Consider the following 19,651-nt stretch of genomic DNA (forward strand, 5'->3'; position numbering starts at 1 on the left):
AGCACTATATCGTTTAATCACATCTTCCAATAACTTATTCTGGAAATCCACCCCTCTGTTTTATATGGGTGGCGTGGATGAATCAGCATTATAAAGTTGTAAATACCTCATTATGTACAGTGAAATGTTATAATTTTGGCCTCATTTGCATGAACTCATCTTCTGCAATATTAGATGAAACACCAAATAGACAAAACTTAATGTACCCTAATAGTTTATATCCATTATGTTATGTATAACCAATTAGAAAATGCAGTTTTGTACTTTATAAATAACAAAATACAGTTTACAATTCATCCAATGTAAAAACAAAATTCTATTTTACTGCATGCATTGGGAGAAGTATATAGGCACCTGAACATTAGCTGCCATTGAAACAAGAATCAAAAATATTCAATAGGTCATATGTTGCAATGTCATAACATGGTTTTCCTTCTTCCTCCTTTAACAGCTCCAATTGGGAGAAGTACATTTCAAAAATTGTTTCCAGATTTTGAAGTTATTATGAAATGTTAAATTCTAGAGACTCTTGGTATTTCTGATGAATAAAAATTGAAATGAAAACAAAGAATTTGTATTACAACAAAACCTACTGCTCCAACAGTGGACTTAAAATCAACAGTATGGTTCAATATCCCCATTGTGTCTCCAGTTCAAAAGAAAAAATATTGTGGATGCCAGCAATCTGAAATAAAAGCAGAAAATTCTAGAAATACTCAGCAGGTTTAGCAGCATCTGTGGAGAAGGAATCAGATTTAATGTTTCAGATCGATGACCTTTCATCAGAACTCTGACCTGAAAGATTACAAGAGCAAAATACCACAGATGCTGGAAATCTGAAATAAGATGCTAATTATCTTTTTCTCTCAGCAGATATTGCATTATTTTTTCTTTTTATTGATGCTGTTTCAGATAAGTGTGGCATTTACTAGATTAAATAGTTGTACAGCAGTCTGTTTCCTAGCAATAAATATTGTTGTACTGTTTATTTACGTAGTTTTGTCACAAAATAATATTCCAAGTTGAAGAATTTTATGTTGCTTTAACTAGTGTCTGAGAGATTAGCAAGGCAAATACGTGGGGTTACGGGGATAGGGCCTGGATGGAATTGTTGTCAGTGCAAGCTCGATGGGTCAAATGGCCTCCTCCTATACTGTAGCGATTCTATGATTTCCAGTTTAAACTGATCCAAAATGTACAGAAGCATTGGTAAAAGATCCATGTAAAAACCTCCAAAAAATGTGCAATTTGATGATCAGGATATTCTGTTGATTAAAAAAAGCAAACTATTATTGCAGGAAAGGGCAAGTGAAACTAAGTAGCCATTTTATTGATTATGCAGACATCATTTCATTACATTTTAATACATTTTTAATCATAATGCTCCAAGCTACACTCATTAAGAAAATGAAATTCAAGTGCTTTTTGAGCATGTCTGTCTTTTCATATCCACTTAAAATGATATAATTACTTGTATATGTGAAGCTCCCTAAAAGCAAATCAAGAATTCAATTGGAAATATATTGTGTGAATAATTTATTTTAAAAAACATGCTGAAATAAATAAATGACATGGTTTAAGGTAGGATTCCATTGTACATACTGATTCTAATGGCAGCAGCAATCTGAACACATATTCCTGCATCCTAATTATTGCACAGAATTTAGGTTTTTTTAAACTATTTCTGCTGTACAACTAATTTTGTATAATTTAAGTATTGACAGTATTTGATAGATTGGCCTGGATTTTCACCTTCGAGGTTGCTTAGCAGGAGTCAGTAAAATTCCCTGCCAGGCCTTCCCACCTGAAGAGAAAGTACCCACAAGGTCGGGATTTTAATTGTGAGGAACGGGACTAGTGCAGATTGGAGTCGGGCCAGCAACCCAAGGAAAAGGTTGGTGGCAGCCACAGGGGTTGCTAAGTGCGTAAGTGGGTTTTTTAAAAAGGCTCACCTTGATGCTGTGGGACTTTGTGCCAGTTATAAGATAAAAATTTCATGCCTTCTATTAGCCCTCACCATCAGAATCATGACCCAGCCACGATTTTTAAACAGCACCTCAGTTATCCCGACTCTGAATTTCCAGGCCATTACATTTCTTTCTTCACAATAATTCAATGTTAGAATATGTAGGCCGGAATTCGCCAGCCATTCACACCCTGCCACCTCTGCCAGCAAGAACAGAGAATTTGGTGCTCAGCCAAATCTCCGTTCACTGCAGCAGGACCGGAGAATCCCAGCCGTGCGTGAGATCGAAGAATCTGGCCTGTAATGTCACAAAGTATTACACAACATGTAAACACTGTCTTACATCTAGAAAGTCCTTTTAAAGTTCCAATGATCCAAAATTACCTAACACAAATCACTACATGCACAAAAAAAACTTCCTGGAACATATTTGATCCATATCAATAAACATATGTACAGTCTCATGATGAGGATACAGTTTACAACAGAACACAACTTCCTTGTAGTCAATCAGATTTTCATTGGTTGCAAATGAACAGCATCCAAACTACAATTGGCATCCCATTAATGCAAATGTCACTACTAATAGTCACTTTTTATATATATGTTAGCATTGAAAATATTACCAGTAACGAATAAAAACTGAAAATTCAATAAGTTAAAAATGTATAATCTCACCATAGCTTTCCTTTTGAAAGTACAGAGCATCCATAAAGTTATAAATTCTCTGCATTTTATTCATTTCTTTGACTGATAGTTCCTTAGTTGCTCCATGAAGCCAGGATTCGGATTGATAGCCTGCCTTGCATTCTTCACTATTGAGAAAGCATCCTTAAAGCCAAGTCCATTTTCCCACATAAGATAACCTATGACTATAGATGCAGAACGTGACACTCCAGCGTTGCAGTGAACCAGCACAATGCCATTCTTGAAGAGGAGACATGAAAAACAAAACAAATCGTTTTTAGAGTTTACAAATCAAGAGTTTACAAATGACTGATTCATTCTTAATTCTACAAGGGCAGAAGCAAACATTTTAACAATAATGTATTTTTATGAGCATACTTTTCAAAAACAAAACAGCAAATGTTCAGTTTTTAAGGCAATGCCATTTTTATCTAGCATCTTTGAAATTCATTTTCCTAAACTGTGCACATGATTTTAAAGGATGCATTGGACATTTCATTCTACAGTGAAAAACTCAATGAAAAAAGCATAATTAAAGGTCTTTATTTTTGTGTGCATGACATATATTGAAGCTATAATATTCCTCTGTACATGCTTTCAATTAAATATTGATAGTGTCCATCAACTTGTATAATTTAATCATGGAATACTGTCATTCAATAACCTCACATCAACCCACTACAAAGAAAGCAGCGCCTAATAGCTTTGTGCTCAGATTTCAGGCCTTCGGATTTATTTTTCGATCTTCGTGAAGACCATGATTCCAAAGCATTCCAATGGGTCCTTCGAGTAGGCAGTATTCACAATATGCAGAAGCCAAGCAGCGTGCCTTAATGACTATCATCCAGTGGCTCTGACATCCATCATTGTGAAGTGCTTCAAAAGTTTAGTTATGGCATGAATCAATTCTGGCTGTCAGATTGCCTGGATACATGACAGTTTGCCTACCACAGCAGAAGCCATCTCCCTGCCCCTGCACTCAACCCTGGAACACCTAGATAACAAAGACACCTCTGTCAGTCTCCTATTTTTTGACTACAGCTCAGCCTTCAACACCATTATTCCTACAAAACTCATCTCCAAACTGTGTGGCCTAGGCCTCAGCTCCTCCCTCTGCAACTGGATCCTGAACTTCCTGACCCACAGACCGCAATCAGTAAGGATAGGCAACAGCACCTTCTCACGATCATCCTCAACAGCGGTGCCCCACAAGGCTGTGTCCTCAGCCTCCTACTATACTCCTTATACACCTATGACTGTGTGGCCAAATTCTTTCACACTCCATTTTCAAGTTTGCTGATGACACCACCATAGTTTTCAAGTTTCCAGATCACCAACAATCTGTCCTGGTCTCCCATGCCGGCATTATAGTTAAGAAAGCCCACCAACACCTCTACTTTTTCAGAACACTAAGGAAATTTGGTACGTCCACTACAGCTCTCACCAACCTTTACCATAGAAAGCATTCTTTCTGGTTGTATCACAGCTTGCTTTGGCTCCTGCTCTATCCAAGACCGCACAAAACTAAAAACGGTCATGAACAAATCCCAGTCCATCACTCAAACCAGCCTCTCACCCACTGACACAGTCTACACTTCCCGCTGCCTCAGAAAAGCAGCCAACATAATTAAAGATCCCACTCACCCAGGCCATGCTCTCTTTCACCTTCTTCCATCAGGAAAAAGATACAAAAGTCTGAGGACATGTACCAACAGAATCAAGAACAGCTTCTTCCCTGCTGCTGTCAGACTTTTGAATGGACCTATCTTGCATTAAGTTGATCTTTCTCTACATCCAAGCTATAACTGTAACACTACATTCTGCACTCTCTCCTTTCCTTCTGTAAGCACAGTATGCTTTGTTTGTATACAGCACAAGAAACAATACTTTTCATTGTATACTGACACATGTGACAATAATAAATCAAATTTTACGTTTTCGTTTTCCTCAATTTCTATTTGAACTGTGTCTACAAATACTGTTTGTTTTCTAGGTTACTATACAATATGTTGGTACCATGAGCACCACTGTACCAAATTTAGTTGAAAACTAAAAAGCAAAGTAAACAAAAGTAACTCTAACTTTGCCATTTCAAATGAGCAGTGGAGTAGCTTAAATGCTGAACAACGGGTTTCAACATTTAAAAATATAGAATACTGATAGTGCGGAAGGAGACCATTCAGCCCATCCAGCTCGCATGACAACAATCCCATCCAGGCCCTAACCCCGTAACCCCATGTGTTTACCCTGTTAATCTCCTTGACACTAAGAAGCATGGCCAATCCACCTAACCCGCACATCTTCGGAGAAATATTTTCTGGTCATATGGACTCGAGAAGACATGTCTCCATTACTTTGAGATGGCTGAGTTTGAAATGCATATCTTAACCTGTAGAGAGGAATCACCATAAACTTCAGCTGGAATTAACCTCTTGTCTTTATATGTTTAGCCTTTTGTAGGAACATGTGATATTTTATTATTTGGTTGTGTGTTCAGAACAAAGTTTAAATTCAATTATGTAAAATGGTCAATTTACATGATGACTACTGAAATATCAAATGTAGTTCTTCAGACTTGTTTAGTGTTTTGGTACCAATGTTGCATTAAATTCAATTTGTTTCCACCATTATTCCTGGAGTTCTGTCACCTGGATTTGAAACCAGCCAGAATGGGACTGGGATGTGTGGTGGGTGGCGGTATTCTCTGCTTTCAGACTGTTTCTAATACAAGATTAGTTTGGCCAGACACAATCAGGTTTACAGAGGGTGATGCTTCCCAGAACAAAAGTTTCTCCAGATTGTGGTCCACTACCTAAAATAGCTTCCTCTCTGGTCTTCATCAGCCTCCCCCTGCCTTCATAAAATAAAGTATATCTTTTAGTCATGAGTAAGACTTACATTAACACTGCAACGCTGCTTCCTACCACTCAACACCCCTTAGCACTGATCTCCCCAATCCTGTTTTTGTCCATTTTCTGCATGATTCCAACTGCTCACTATCCTCTTGACCCCTTACTGATGCCAGCAATCTTCCAGGCTTTCCCTGCCCAGCTTTCACCTCTCACTGGCTGAGGTCATTTTTCTGACATTTGGCAGCTTTTGGTGCCCACTGACAATACCCTCCAACACAATTGTGGTCAATTTTGAAACTTCTTGCCACATCTCTGCCTACATGCGAGATTCCCTGGCCTATTCTCCACTCTTTTGCGCCCTGGAGATTGTCACCTGCTGCACTGTCTCCTCCACCTCCTCTTCACTCATGATCCAACTCAGTCTAGGCTGTTTTGAAGACTATAATCTAACCAATGCTGCCAGTCCAGGGCCCAGCACTAGCAACAGGTTGGTTATTCTACCAATATATGTTTTGCATGTTTAGAAAACATTCAAATCAGGCCAGTAGGAGGTATAAGGAGAGCATTACGATGAAGGGAATATTTAGGATTTAGATGGAGTGGGGTGTTATAAGATGAATTTTGGAGGGAAGATATGTGGGTTAAGTGGGTTGGCTATGCTCCTTAGTGTCAGAGGGATTAGCACGTAAAAACATGGGGTTACAAGAGGGACCTATAGGGAAAGAAAATGTAGACACAACATTAAGACACCAAAAGGAAGTGTTCAAGGGCAAGGGAGCAGAAGGGAATGCAAGGGAGTGGCACAAAGGGAACTTCAGAAGGCATTTTTGGAGGCAATGGGAGTGTTCAGGGTATTTATGGGAATATGGTCAGTGAAATACCAATGTGGAAAGGAGGTGGATGGGAGTGCATTGGAAAAGAATTGGAGGAAGTGTGAGTGCAAAGAAAGTCAACACAGATGTGATAGGAGAGGGAGGATACTGGAGTCATGGAAGGAAGGAAAGAGATGTCATCGGAGAAAGAAAGGAATATGGTGCTGAACAAACAGATGTACAACAAGCTACTTACAGTTCCTCAGATTGTTTTTTAATAACATCCAGTGACCTGACCAGGTCCCTTTCCTTCTCTCTGACTCAGGGTTTGCCACAATCCTGTCTGGATCCTCTCCCAACTCCCCACCATCTCACCCCAGACCTCTACATTCCTCTCTTGAATGGCGCCCACTTGAACATGTGTCCTACAGCAATCCCCAATGTGCTTCCCTACCCAACCTATGCACCACTATTAATGTAAAATATCAGTGCTCACTTCCCAGTCACGCCATCCAACACCTCATACACAATAAAAGACAAGCAAAACATCAGACAGAACAGAAAAGGAACAAGGCAAATCCAGAGGGAAGCAGAATGGAAAGAGACAGGGAAGCAGTACAGTGGGTGGACACACACAGAATAACACAATAATGATAGACTCAGACATCTAAGTGAGCAACAAACGCCACAGGAGGTTCAAACAAAATGTTTCATTTAAAATAGCCTTGGTCAGTTTGTTACCTCAGATTTACTGCCAATGGGTACTTGTATCTTACCAAAGTAAGATCACGATCACTTGTATTATGGGTACATTCTGAGTAACCATAGTGATTTTTGCAATGGTTGTTTTGTTGTTTATTTCTAACTCCAGTACAGTCACTGGAGAGCTGCTGTCATATTGAACTCACAATGAAGGTTTTTAAACAGCTCCAGAAATGTTGAATCTAAATGATCAAAATCATTCCAAGCAGTTCCACACTGCCAGTGGTGATATCTAAAGGTGATAAGGACATTGTATAAAAGAGCAATTACTGGAATAGTCTTCGCATGGTCTTCAGTGATAAATAATAAAAACCAGTTGTTTGCTGGTATGTGTGTGTGGAGTCAATTTCTTCCTGTATACATTCCTTTGTCAAAAGAAAACAGTCTAGTGCAGTGGAAAAAGGAATAAATTATTCATTACACACATAAACAATTTAAAATATTTGTATATTTTATTAATAGGTCATCCAATTTATCTCATCGCAAACGTTCTTTAAAACATGTTATAATTACGAGGATTTAATATTGCACTTCTCACCTGTACCTTGGCTTGATCAATAAATTCAAAGCATTCGTGAAAGTACGAGATGATAGAAGTCTCAGGTAAGTCCAATATGGAAACGCTTTTATAACTGAATTCACCTGGAAAGGCATTTTCTACTCCGTAGCCTACATTCAAGATGTGAGAAATCTTGAGAGAGAAAAAACAGTCAGAATTAATTGGTCACATTTAAATCCCATTTATAACAATTTTCTTTAGAAAAAACAAACTATCTAGTTCAAGTGATACATCCATACTGCACTTTGGCTGATCATTAGCAGATAGAGGTGACTGACATGTAATGACTCAGCCTCTGGCTTTTGTTTCCTCAACAAGGAAAAGTGCCACGGAAACTTTTACAAACAATGTGTTCAGGCTCTTGCAGGGTAGGAAATCATGAACATGAACATGTCCTTAACACCATATCATAATACACGTAGAAAAGAATCCCAAAGTGTTTTAGGATAAAAAGGGAACAGGCATTGAGTCTTTGTGGCACGGTTGGGAAGATCGTCCAAAAGCTTGACTGAAGTTCTATGTTTTGAAAATGTTTTTAGAGGTGGTAGGACTAAGGCAACTGTAGTTTCATTTCTTCTTTCATAGGATGGGGGCATCACCAGCATTTGTTGCCCAACCCTAATTGCCCTAGAACTGAGTGGCTTGCTAGGTATTTCAGAGGGTAGTTAAGAAGAGTCAATCACATTACGTCCTGGCCAGATAAAGATGGCAGATTTCCTTCACAAAAGAGCATCAGAAGAACCAGATGGGTTTTTTAGTGACATTCGTTGATAGCTTCCTGGTTACCATCTCAGAGACTAGCTCTCAATTCAGATTTTTAAAAATTGAATTCTAAATTCCATCAGCTGCTATGGTGGGAATTAATTCGCACCATACTAGCATGAGCCTCTGGAATACTAGTCCAGTGACATTACCACTATGCCAGCATCTCCCCAAAGTGTCAGTCCCTGAAGATAGAACAGGAGGAGTAGGGAGAAAAAACAGCAAACAAGATTTGCGGAACTAAAGAACGCAAGAAATTCAGGATGCAAGGTTGGAGAAGGTTGCAAATGGATGGCATGGCAAGGACAGGGAGGGAAATGAAGGGAGTGACAAGATTGGTTGTAGTCAGATTCAGCTGGAGTGAGCAGCCAAGGTTGGCGTTGTTATTAAGATACAGTGCTTGCACAGGCTGAGAGCAATTGCTTTAGACTTCCCAAAATTCAATTTAGAGAAATTTGGCTTATGCACAACTTAGTGTAGGGGAAGCAATTTGACAACTCAGAGATGTTCATGGTGGTCCACGGAGGTGGTGGAAAGACAGATGCTCTTTTCAAGCTACATGGCCATATAGCAGCAACCTGGAAGTTTCCACACAATCTATGCAGAAATTGGTCCATTTAGGTTACCTTGCATGAAAAGCCAAGTAAAACATTTTCAAAAGTCCACACAATTAAATGAATTACCAATACAGTACCAAAAAAGAGGGTAGGTTGGGTGGGTGTCATCAATATACGTGTGGAAACTGACTCTGTGCTTCAGGATATTGTGTCCACAGAACAGCATAGAGACAAGGTGCAGAGAGACCACAGATGGATCCTTGAGGAAATTAAGCGTGACTGTTTGAAAGCAGGAGGAGATGCCACTGCAAGGGAGGCAGGGGAAGTAAGCACCTCAAGAGAAGACCCACTTAGGTGCATCATAGAGGAAATGATGTGGAGATGCCAGCGTTGGACTGGGGTAAACATAGTAAGAAATCTAACAACACCAGGTTTAAGTCCAACCGATTTATTTGATAGTAAACTCACAAGCTTTCAAGATTAACCTCTTCGTCAGGTGAATGGAGAGTTCTGGCTTCAGACAGAGCATATAAAGCACAGACAGGTTACAGACTACTGATTAGAATGCGAATTTTTACACCTAACCTGCTATTCAAGTCTTAAAGTGGCCGACAATGTGAGTGGAAGGAGCACTGACCACAGGTTAAAGAGATGTGTATTGTCTCCAGACAGTACAGTAAGTGAGGTTTTGCAAACCCAGGCAAGTCACGGGGGTTACAGATAGTGCGACATGAACCCAAGATCCCTGTTGAGACTGTCCTCATGTGTGCGGAACTTGACTATAGCCACTCACATTGTCGGCCACTTTAAGATTTGAATAGCAGGTTAGGTGTAAAGATTCGCATTCCAGTCAGTAATCTGTAAACTGTCTGTGCTTTATATGCTCTGTCTGAGGCCAGAACTCTCCATTCACCTGATGAAGAGGTTAACCTCGAAAGCTCGTGAGTTTACTATCAAATAAATTGGTTGGACTTAAACCTGGTGTTGTCATAGAGGAAAGGCAGGGAAGGATAAGGATGAAAACAGGTTCATGGTCACAGGCATAAAGGGTAGCCATTGGTCTCTTTAACCAGAGTGGCCTTAGTGATGTATGCAAGGAGAAATCTGAATTAATGAGCTTCCAACAGAGAGCTGTAGCAGAGGTCATATCAGCAAAACAATGGCCTGTTTAGAGCTTTAGACAGGATAATTGTTAGCAATTATACTGTAATTGGAGAAAATGGGCTGGTAAAGGATGGCTTTTCGTTGCAGGAGTTTTGATGACTCTGAGAGGGACAGTCTCTGAACAAAAAAAATGGAGGGGTCAGGAAGACATAGTTGAATGTTCCAGAGTCAACAGGAAAGGTATGTATCATAAGAAAAATATGGCTTATGAGAGGGAGGAGAAACGTAAATGAAAGTGATGACAGGGGTTAGGATGAAGTGAGAAGTTGGGAGGTGATTGTTAGAGGCTAGGTGGGGGTTGGAGATGGTGAGAAGGATGCAAAACAATTGATGTAATAGGTGGATTGGACCATTGAAAGAAAATGCAGGAGTATTCAACATGGTCCAAACACATTGTGTGCTAGATGACACAGCCAGTCATGCACATGATCTATGCTCAAATGTGTGACTCTCAAACTGAAGAAGTGAGAAGGTGGGAGCTGCAACAAGAAAGAAATGAGGGTGGAGATGGTGAGCGACTTCACGAGAATGAGGTGTCAAAGGCAGAGATTGGACAGCTTTTTAACAGACCAGGTTCCAAGGCATGGAGGGAGCTAAGTTATCTGGGTCAGTGTTTTTATCCCCGGGGGCCAAGGGTGGAGGTAGATTGGGAGGTTTCAACTGTAATGGAAATAAGGAGATGAAAGGCCATCAACCTGAAACATTAACCATGTTTCTCTCTCCAGAGATGCTGCCTGACCCTGTGTTTTTTCAGCATTTTGAGTTTTTATTTAAGAGAAATAAGGAAGTAGTCAGAGATGAGCATTATCTGGCTGGGGCTACTAACTTGCAGTCAGGAGTGGGAGCTCTGGATATTTAGAACATAACAACTAGTGCAGGAGTAGGCCATCTGGCTCCTTGAGCCTGCTCCGCCATTCAGTAAGATCATGGCTGATGTTTTTGTGGACTCAGCCCCACTTACTCACCCGCTCATCATAATCCTTGATTCCTTTACTGCTTAAAAATCTATTTTTCCTTGCCTTAAAAACATTAAATGAGGTAGCCTCAATTATTTCACTGGGCAGGGAATTCCACAGATTCACAATCCTTTGGGTGAAGAAGTTCCTCCTTTACTCAGTCCTAAATCTGCTCCCCTTATTTTGAGACTATGTCCCCTAGTTCCAGTCTCAACCGCCAGTGGAAACAACTTCCCTGCCAGTGGAAACATCCTCCCTTATCTATTCCCTTCATAACTTTATATGCTTCTGTAAGATCCCCCCTTATTCTAAATTCCAATGAGTATAGTCCCAGTCTACTCAGTCTTTCCTCATAAGCCAACCCTCTCAACTCTGAAATCAACCTAGTGAATCTACTCTGCACCCCCTCCAGTGCCAGTACATTCTTTCTCAAGTAAGGGGACCAAAACTCCAGGTGTGGCCTCACCGGCACCTTACACAGTTGCAACATAAACATGCTGTTTTTGAATTCCATCCCTCTAGCAATGAAGGACAACATTCCATTTACCTTCTTAATTACCTGTGCACGTGCAAACCAACTTTTTGTGATTCATGCACAAGGACGCCCAGTTCCCTCTGCAGAGTCCTCCAAATAAAATGGAGGACTTCACATTTACCTGCATTGTACTCCATCTACCAGACCCTTGTCCATTCACCTAAACTATCTATTTCCTTCTGCAGTCTTTCAGTGTCCCCTGCACATTTTGCTCTACTACTCTACTACTTAGTGTTATCTGCGAACTTTGACACATTACACTTGGTCCCCAACTCCAAACCCTCAATGGAAATTGTAAACAATTGCGGTCCGAACACTGATCCCTGAGACACACCATTAGTCACCGGTCACCAACCAAAAAAAGCACCCATTTATCCCCACTCTTTGCTTTCTGTTAGTTAGTTAACCAATTCTCTATCCATGCTAATACGTTACCCACAATGCCATGCACCTTTATCTTATGCAGCATCTTTTCTGTGGCACCTTGTCAAATGCCTTCTGGAAATCCAGATACACCACATTCCTCAGTTCCCCGTTGTCTTCCGCGCTCATAATGTCCTCAAAGAATTTTAGTAAATCAATTAAACATGACCCGCCTTTCATGAATCCAATGGGACAATTTCTAACCAGATGTCTCACTATTTCTTCCATGATGATAGATTCAAGCATTTTCCCCACTACAGAAGTAAGCTAACCAGCCTATCGTTATCTGCCTTTTGTCTACCTCCTTTTTTAAATAATGGCATCACATTTTCTCTCTCCCAATCTTCCGGAACTGCCCCAAGTCCAGCGAATTTTGGTAAATTACCATGCTATTTCCATCACCTTTTTTTAAGTACCCTGGGATGCATCCCATCAGGGCCAGGTGACTTGTCTACGTTTGGCCCGATTAGCTTCCCCAACACCACCTCTTTAGTGATAATGATCATTTCTCAGTCTTCACCCGGCGTAGCTTCCTTGTCATCAATTTTTGACATGTTATTTGTGTCTTCCACAATGAAGATTGACACAAAATATTTGTTTGATGCTTCTCACTTCTTTACTTCTTTAGTCAAGGAGTGTCAAGATCCATTCTAGTGCCTGAACTGCCATTTCAGCTAAAATCACCTCACTCAACTTTGAACAATTATTGAATAGAGGCCTATTGTCTGTGTGACAATACTACACTGGGCAGTGCCTTTACATACAGGGCTTTAGAAGAGCTAAGGTTAGATATTTAACATAGCATTTTCACTTTTTCGACCAAACACATTTAATTCCACCCCTCCCCAACGCCCAACTCATTCAGCAAATCTAGCCGAAATGGTAGGCAAACCACCTGCTCCCAGATCTCACAGGTGCTGCTTGGACTGCTCTAGGATACACCAGAGGAGCTCAATAATAATTTCACCAGATGTTTTACATCTGTAGCAGCTCCTGCTTACCCACCGTTGAGTATCTGAGGTAACGACATGCACAGACATACCATGAAGTGGAACCACTTCACAGCTGACATTTTTTACCGAAACACCACCTAAACATCTCAAGTAATTCACATTACCTTATAATCTTTCAATTTCCCATAGTCGTGAGCCACATCTTGGGATGCTAGAAGAAAATTAAATGCAAAATAAAAATAATACTCTTACTTCTGGGGACTCATGGAGAGGGGCAGAAGGTGCCAAGACCCATACAGGAACAACTTTTGGATAAAGTCATTCAGGCTAACATTTGAGCAAGCCTATGCAGCTTTCTGAAACATCTTGAAACTAAACAGTAACATGATGCCAAAGGGCTGTTTGGGAGAAAGGTTTTCCAACTTATAACTTTACGCTCTGCAAGTACTTGAAGTGCTGGATAGAATATCTATCCACAAACTAAGTCATTGTGCACCAGCTGAAAGTAGATCCAGCTGACTCTACCATGGGGTTATAAACACCAGTCACTACTTCCAAAGGCAGATTTTACTGTATTTTCATCTGCTCTAGGAAGTATTAATTTACATGACAGCAGCTCAACAAGAATCATTGAAATAGTATAAATAAAGTGATAACTGAAAAATAACTTCAAAAGATGTTACCACCAAAAAACCTTAAGGTATAGAATCTTTTGAAAGTTACTCTGTAAATTATTTTTTATATTGTAACATTGTAGCACCAGTTATTTCATTTAGTCAATTGTGTTAAACTAAAAATCAATTAACTAAATTCTGACAATAATTCTACCAATCAATTCGAGAACAGCTTCTTCCCTGCTGTCCTCAGACTTTTGAATGGACCAACCATATATTAAGGTGATCTTTCTCTTCACCCGAGCTAAACTGCAACACTATATTCTGCACCCTCTCCTTTCCTTCACTCCTATATACTCTATGAACTGCATGTTTTGTCTTAGCTCGTAAGAAACAATACTTTTCAATGTATCCCAATACATGTGACAATAATAAATCAAATGAAACATAATAATCCCAGATCAGTCTGGGGAATAAATTGCACTCTCCTCTTATGTGACAGCAGCTGAGGAAATATTTGACCTTTTCTGATCAGTCAAATATCCTTATTCTTGGATATAATTATAGGATCAAGAGAAACCAGAGTTAGAACTATAGAATCTACAGTGCAGAAGGAGGCCATTTGGCTCATTGAGTCTGACAGACAATAATCCCAACTAGGTCCTATCCCCATTACCCTACATATTTACCTTCCTAATCCCCCTGACACTAAGGGGGAATTTTTATCATGGCCAATCAACCTAACCCATAGATCTTTGGTCTGTGGGAGGAAACTGGAGTACCCAGAGGGAAAAAAAAACCCAGAGGGAAAATGTTCTAACTCCACACAGACAGTGACTCAAACTGGGGATCGAACCCCGGTCCCTGATAACCACTGTGCTACCCAATATGCTATTGTAAATGTATTTTAACTGAATAATAAATTATTTTAAAAAGGAAAACTTTAAAAAGTTCATTCCCCCCCGCGCCTCCCCTTAACGCTCAAAATTAAGTCTGCAAAAGAGGGTGCAGTGGTCAGAACACAGGAGCTTCAGAAAATGTTAGATTTCGCTCACCCAGCATAAGCCATGGTTTGACAACACCAATTTTCAGATCAAGGCTGGTGTCCTCGACATACCCACAGGCTCCATCCAGTTGTTGAGCATCTTCCACTATCTGCACCCGAGCGTCTCTAAGTGTTTCAATGAGTCTTTTCCCGGTTAGGGTTGTCACTCTGGTGCTCTGTTTCTTGAGCGAAGCCTTGGAGAAAGCTTTGATTTCATCGGCAAGCGAATGCATCACATATGAATGAGAGAAACGAGTTAAGGCAAAGCGGTGGGGAAAGAAATGCTGCCAAATGTTTTTTTTTAACGCATCGAGATGTAAATGTCAACTATCTGGAGTTTAATATGTTGAAATGAACATCATTGCACTCGGCTATTGGGCGATTATAAAATCAGCCCTAAATTAAGGCTACTTTTACAGCGATCCTCTTATTCAAATGCCTACTTTTCCGCTTTCCAAAACGCTAGTTGGATGATAATCGAACGTGCAACCACCAACAACATGTTTAAAACTGCAGAAGCATAAAGAAAGTGAAACCTTGCTACTCCAGAGCTATCGCCACCTACACCAGGAAGATCAGTTTGATGTTTTGTAATACATGCATTGCTACAAGTTTATTAGAGAGCTGCCTGTGATCCTCCAGCAAGATAATATAGATTCATGTGCCATTGTGATTAGATCAGTGATTTGGGAAATGCACCGTCATTAAATCCCCCTTCCCTCGACGCGACAAGGCACTTAATCGTTTTTAGAATTTAATTTATGTGGCCATCACTGACTGATGCCAGCGTTTTATTGCCCTTTCCTAACCGCTCTTTAACTAAGCACATTTAAGAGTCATATTGCTGTTGATCTGGGGTCACATGTCGACCATATCCAGTAAGAATGGCAGATTTCCTTCCCTAAAGGACATTAGTGAATCAGATGGGTTTTTACTGAATTCAAATTTCACATCTGCCATAGTGGGATTTGAACCCAGGTCCCTAGATCATTACTTTGGGTCGCTGGATTATTAGTTCTAGTGACAGTACCACTACACCACGTAAACTCTGATTTCAGGCTCTAAATAGGAGCATAAACAATTAACATAGCAAGCAGGAAATGAGTCCACAACATGATAAGCCAAACAGAGTGTAAAGGATATGGGTGAAGGGTGCACCAAGAGTACAAAGTGAGCCCTCAATCTTGAAAAGCTTCACCAATAACCTTCCAGTGGTATAATGATCTAGCACATATAGGTCTAGCTGGTATTATCGCTAGACTATTAATCCAGAATCTCAGCTAATGTCCTAGGGACCGGGATTTGAATTCTACCACAGTAGATGGTAGAAATTGAATTCAATTTTTTTTTAAATCTGGGATTAAAAGTCTATTGATTGTTGGAAAATCCCATCTGGTTCACTAATGTCCTTTAGATAAGGAAATTTGCCATCCTTACCTGGTTTGGCCTACATATGACTCCAGAGCTACAGCAATGTTGTTGACTCACAACAGGGACAGACTTCAGACAGAGCTAACAAACCATTCAGTTGTATCAATTGCTACAAAGCCTCAACAAAGAAACAAAACTGGTTGGGTAATGAATACTGGCCAGCCAGTGACACCCATGTCCCATGAATGAATGTAGGACCGAGTACAGTAGCACCCGCACAGCAATATAAGACTGTACCCGACCTGCATCCAGTGTCAGACAGATCTGACATAGGTAGGAAAAGGGAAGAGGTCCTGAAAGGAAAATATAGGGAGTTAGGAAGGGAGTTGAAAAAAAGAATGCAAAGGTAGTAATCTCGGGATTGCTGCCTGTGCCACAAGACCGTGAGAGTAGGAATGGAATGAGGTGGAGGATAAGTGCGTGGCTGAGGGATTGGAGCAGGGGGCAGGGATTCAGGATTCTGGATCATTGGGACCTGTTTTGGGGCAGGTATGACGGGTTGCACTTGAATTCCAGGGGAACCAATATCCTGGTGGGGAGAGTTTAAACTAGAAAGGTTGGGGGGTGGGAATCAAAGTGACTGGAAGAGAGGAAGTTAGCTCACAAATACAGAAAGCTTGTTGACAGTGTGAGAGGGAGGATAGGCAGATGATAGAGAAGGGGAGCGCTCAGACCGAAGGTTTGAGATGTGTCTATTTTAACCCAAGGAGTGTTGTGAACAAAGTGGATGAGCTTAGAGCATGGATCATCACTTGGAAATGTGATGTGGTGGCCATTACAGAGACTTGGATGACTCAGGGATAAGACTAGTTACTTCAAGTGCTGGGTTTCAGATGTTTCAGAAGGGACAGGGAGGGAGGCAAAAGCAGTGGTGGTGTGGCACTGTTGATCAGAGAAAGTGTCACGGCTGCAGAAAAGATGGACGCCATGGAGGGATTGTCTGCGGAGTCTCTGTGGGTGGAGGTTAGGAACAGGAAGGGGTCAATTGGAGGTTAGGAACAGGAAGGGGTCAATAACTTTACTGGGTAAAAGTTTACTTTTATAGGCCACCCAATAGTAACAGGGATGTTGAGGAGCAGATTGGGAAGCAGATCCTGGAAAGATGTAATAATAACAGTTGTCATGATGGGAGATTTTAATTTCCCAAATATTGATTGGAATCTCCCTAGGGTAAGAGGTTTAGATGGGGAGGAGTTTGTTTGATGTGTTCAGGAGGGTTTCTTGACACAGTATGTGGATAAGCCTACAACAGGAGAGGCTGTACTTGATTTGGCATTGAGAAATGAACCTGGTCAGGTATCAGATCTCTCAATAAGAGAACATTTTGCAGATAGTGATCATACTTATATCTTCTTTGCAATACCATTGGAGAGAGATAGGATCAGACAAGTTAGGGAAGTGTTTAATTGGTGTAAGGGGAATTATGAGGCTATCAGGCAGGAAACTGGAGGCTTATATTGGAAAGAGGTTATCTCAGAGAAATGTACGAAGAAATGTGGCAAATTTTCAGGGAATATTTGTCTGGAGTTCTGCATAGCAACGTTCCAATGAGACAGGAAAGTTATGGTAGGTTACAGGAACCGTACAAAGGCTGTAATAAATCTAGTCAAGAAGAAAAGAAAAGCTTACAAAAGGTTCAGAGAGCTAGGTAATGTTAGAAATCTAGAAGAGTATACGGCTAATAGGAAGGATCTCAAGAAGGAAATTAGGAGAGCCTTGGCAGGCAAGATTAAGGAAAACCCCAACACATTCTACAAGTATGTGAAGAGCAAAAGGATAAGACGTGAAAGAATAGGATCTATCAGGTGTGACGGTGGGAAAGTTTATATGAAACCGGAAGAAATAGCAGAGGTACTTAATGAATACTTTACTTCAGTATTCACCATGGTAAAGGATCTTGGTGTTGTAGTGCAGACTTGTAGCAGACTGAAAAGCTTGAGCATGTAGATATTAAGTAAGAGGATGTGTTGGAGCTTTTGAAAAGCATCAAGTTAAATAAGTCACCAGAACCAGATGGGATGTACCCCAGGCTACTGTGGGAGGCAAGGGAGGAGATTGCTGAGCCTCTGGCGATAATCCTTGCATCATCAATGGAGACGGGGAGAGGTTCCGGAGGATTGGAGGATTGCGGACGTTGTTCCTATATTCAAGAAAGGGAGTAGAGACAGCCCTGGAAATTATAGACCAGTGAGTCTAACCTCAGTGGTTAGTAAGTTGATGGAGAAGATCCTGAGAAGCAGGATTTATGAGCATTTGGAGAGATATAATACGAATAAGAATAGCCAGCATGGCTTTGTCAAAGGCAAATCATGCCTTACAAGCCTGATTGAATGTTTTGACGATGTGACTGAACACATTGATGAAGGAAGAACAGTAGATGTAGTATGTATGGACTTCAGCAAGACATTTGATAAGGTGCCCCATGCAAGGCTTATTGAGAAAGTGAAGTGGGAATGGGATCCAAGGGGACTTTGCTTTGTGGATCCAGAACTGGCTTGCCCACAGAAGGCAAAGAATGGTTATGGATGGGTCATATTCTGCATGGAGGTCGGTCACTAGTGGAGTGCCCCAGGGATCTGTTCTGGGACCCTTACTCTTTATGATTTTATAAATGACCTGGATGAGGAAGTGGAGAGATGGATTGGTAATTTTGCTAATGACACAAATGGAGGAGGTGTTGTGGATAGTGTGGAGGGATGTCAGAAGATGCAGCAAGAAATTGATAGGATGCAAGACTGGGCAGAGAAGTGGCAGATGGAGTTCAACACAGATAAGTGTGAAGTGGTTCATTTTGGCAGGTCAAATAGGATGGCAGAATATTATATTAATGGTAGGACTCTTGGCAGTGTGGGAGATCAGAAGGATCTTGGGGTCCGAGTTCATAGGATGCTCAAAGCAGCTGCACAGGTTGAAGCTGTGGTTAAGGCGGCATATGGTATACTGACCTTAATCAATCAAGGGAATGAGTTTAGCAGTTGAGAGATAATGTTGCAGCTATATGGGACCATGGGCAGACCCCGCTTGGAGTACTGTGTTCAGTTCTGGTCGCCTCATTACAGGAAGAATGTAGAAGCCACAGAAAGGGTGCAGAGGAGATTTACAAGGATGTTACCTGGATTGGGGAGCATGCGTTTTGAGGATAGGTTGAGGGAGCTCGGCCTTTTCTCCTTGGAGAGACGAAGGATGAGGGACATCCTGACAGAGGTGTGTAAGATGTTGAGAGGTATTGATCGAGTGGATAGTCAGAGGCTTTTTCCCAGGGCTGAAATGGTTGCCACAAGAGGACACAGGTTTAGGGTGCTGGGGCATAGGTACAGAGGAGATGTCAGGGTTAAGTTTTTCACTCAGAGAGTGGTGGGTGTGTGAAATAGGCTGCTGGCAATGGTGGTGGAGGCAGATTCGATAGGGTCTTTTAAGAGGCTTTTAGATAAGTACATGGAACTTAGTAAAATAGAGGGTTACAGGTAAGCCTAGTAATCTCTAAGGTAGGGACATGCTCGGCTCAATTTTGTCGGCTGGAGAGCCTGTATTGTGATGTAGTTTTTCTATGTTTCTATGTAGATCTGTGTACAC

At 40.9% G+C, this 19,651-nt stretch overlaps 1 protein-coding gene across 3 annotated transcripts; it reads right to left on the reverse strand.

The window, feature by feature from the left end:
• Positions 1-216: 216 nt before the first annotated feature.
• On the reverse strand, positions 217-15,148 carry dusp19a (dual specificity phosphatase 19a). Of its 3 annotated transcripts, none has more exons than XR_013888156.1 (5): positions 14,658-15,148; positions 13,153-13,199; positions 7,618-7,770; positions 2,645-2,893; positions 217-538 (listed from the first exon to the last, which is right to left on the reverse strand). XR_013888156.1 is itself a non-coding variant. In XM_080198861.1 (4 exons), exons 1-4 carry the CDS (start codon positions 14,878-14,880, stop codon positions 2,705-2,707), a joined length of 612 nt encoding a protein of 203 aa, XP_080054987.1. In that variant the 5' UTR covers positions 14,881-15,148; the 3' UTR covers positions 217-2,704. The 3 variants fall into 3 exon arrangements, 1 of the variants encoding a protein (XP_080054987.1); XR_013888155.1 differs by having other exon boundaries at positions 217-1,265; XM_080198861.1 differs by having other exon boundaries at positions 217-2,893.
• Between the last annotated feature and the right edge of the window lie 4,503 nt (positions 15,149-19,651).

This window comes from Carcharhinus amblyrhynchos, chromosome 11, assembly GCF_965287045.1.
Source record: "Carcharhinus amblyrhynchos chromosome 11, sCarAmb.v2.hapA, whole genome shotgun sequence".
In the NCBI taxonomy this organism is placed as follows: domain Eukaryota; kingdom Metazoa; phylum Chordata; class Chondrichthyes; order Carcharhiniformes; family Carcharhinidae; genus Carcharhinus; species Carcharhinus amblyrhynchos.

Coding starts and splice junctions, on each gene's coding strand:
- dusp19a (XM_080198861.1), bottom strand. CDS start 14,880: ATGCATTCGCTTGCCGATGAAATCAAAGCTTTCTCCAAGGCTTCGCTC. Junction 7,771..13,152: donor GGAAATTGAAAGATTATAAG/GTAATGTGAATT, acceptor TTCTCTCTCAAG/ATTTCTCACATCTTGAATGT. Junction 2,894..7,617: donor TTGATCAAGCCAAGGTACAG/GTGAGAAGTGCA, acceptor CTCCTCTTCAAG/AATGGCATTGTGCTGGTTCA.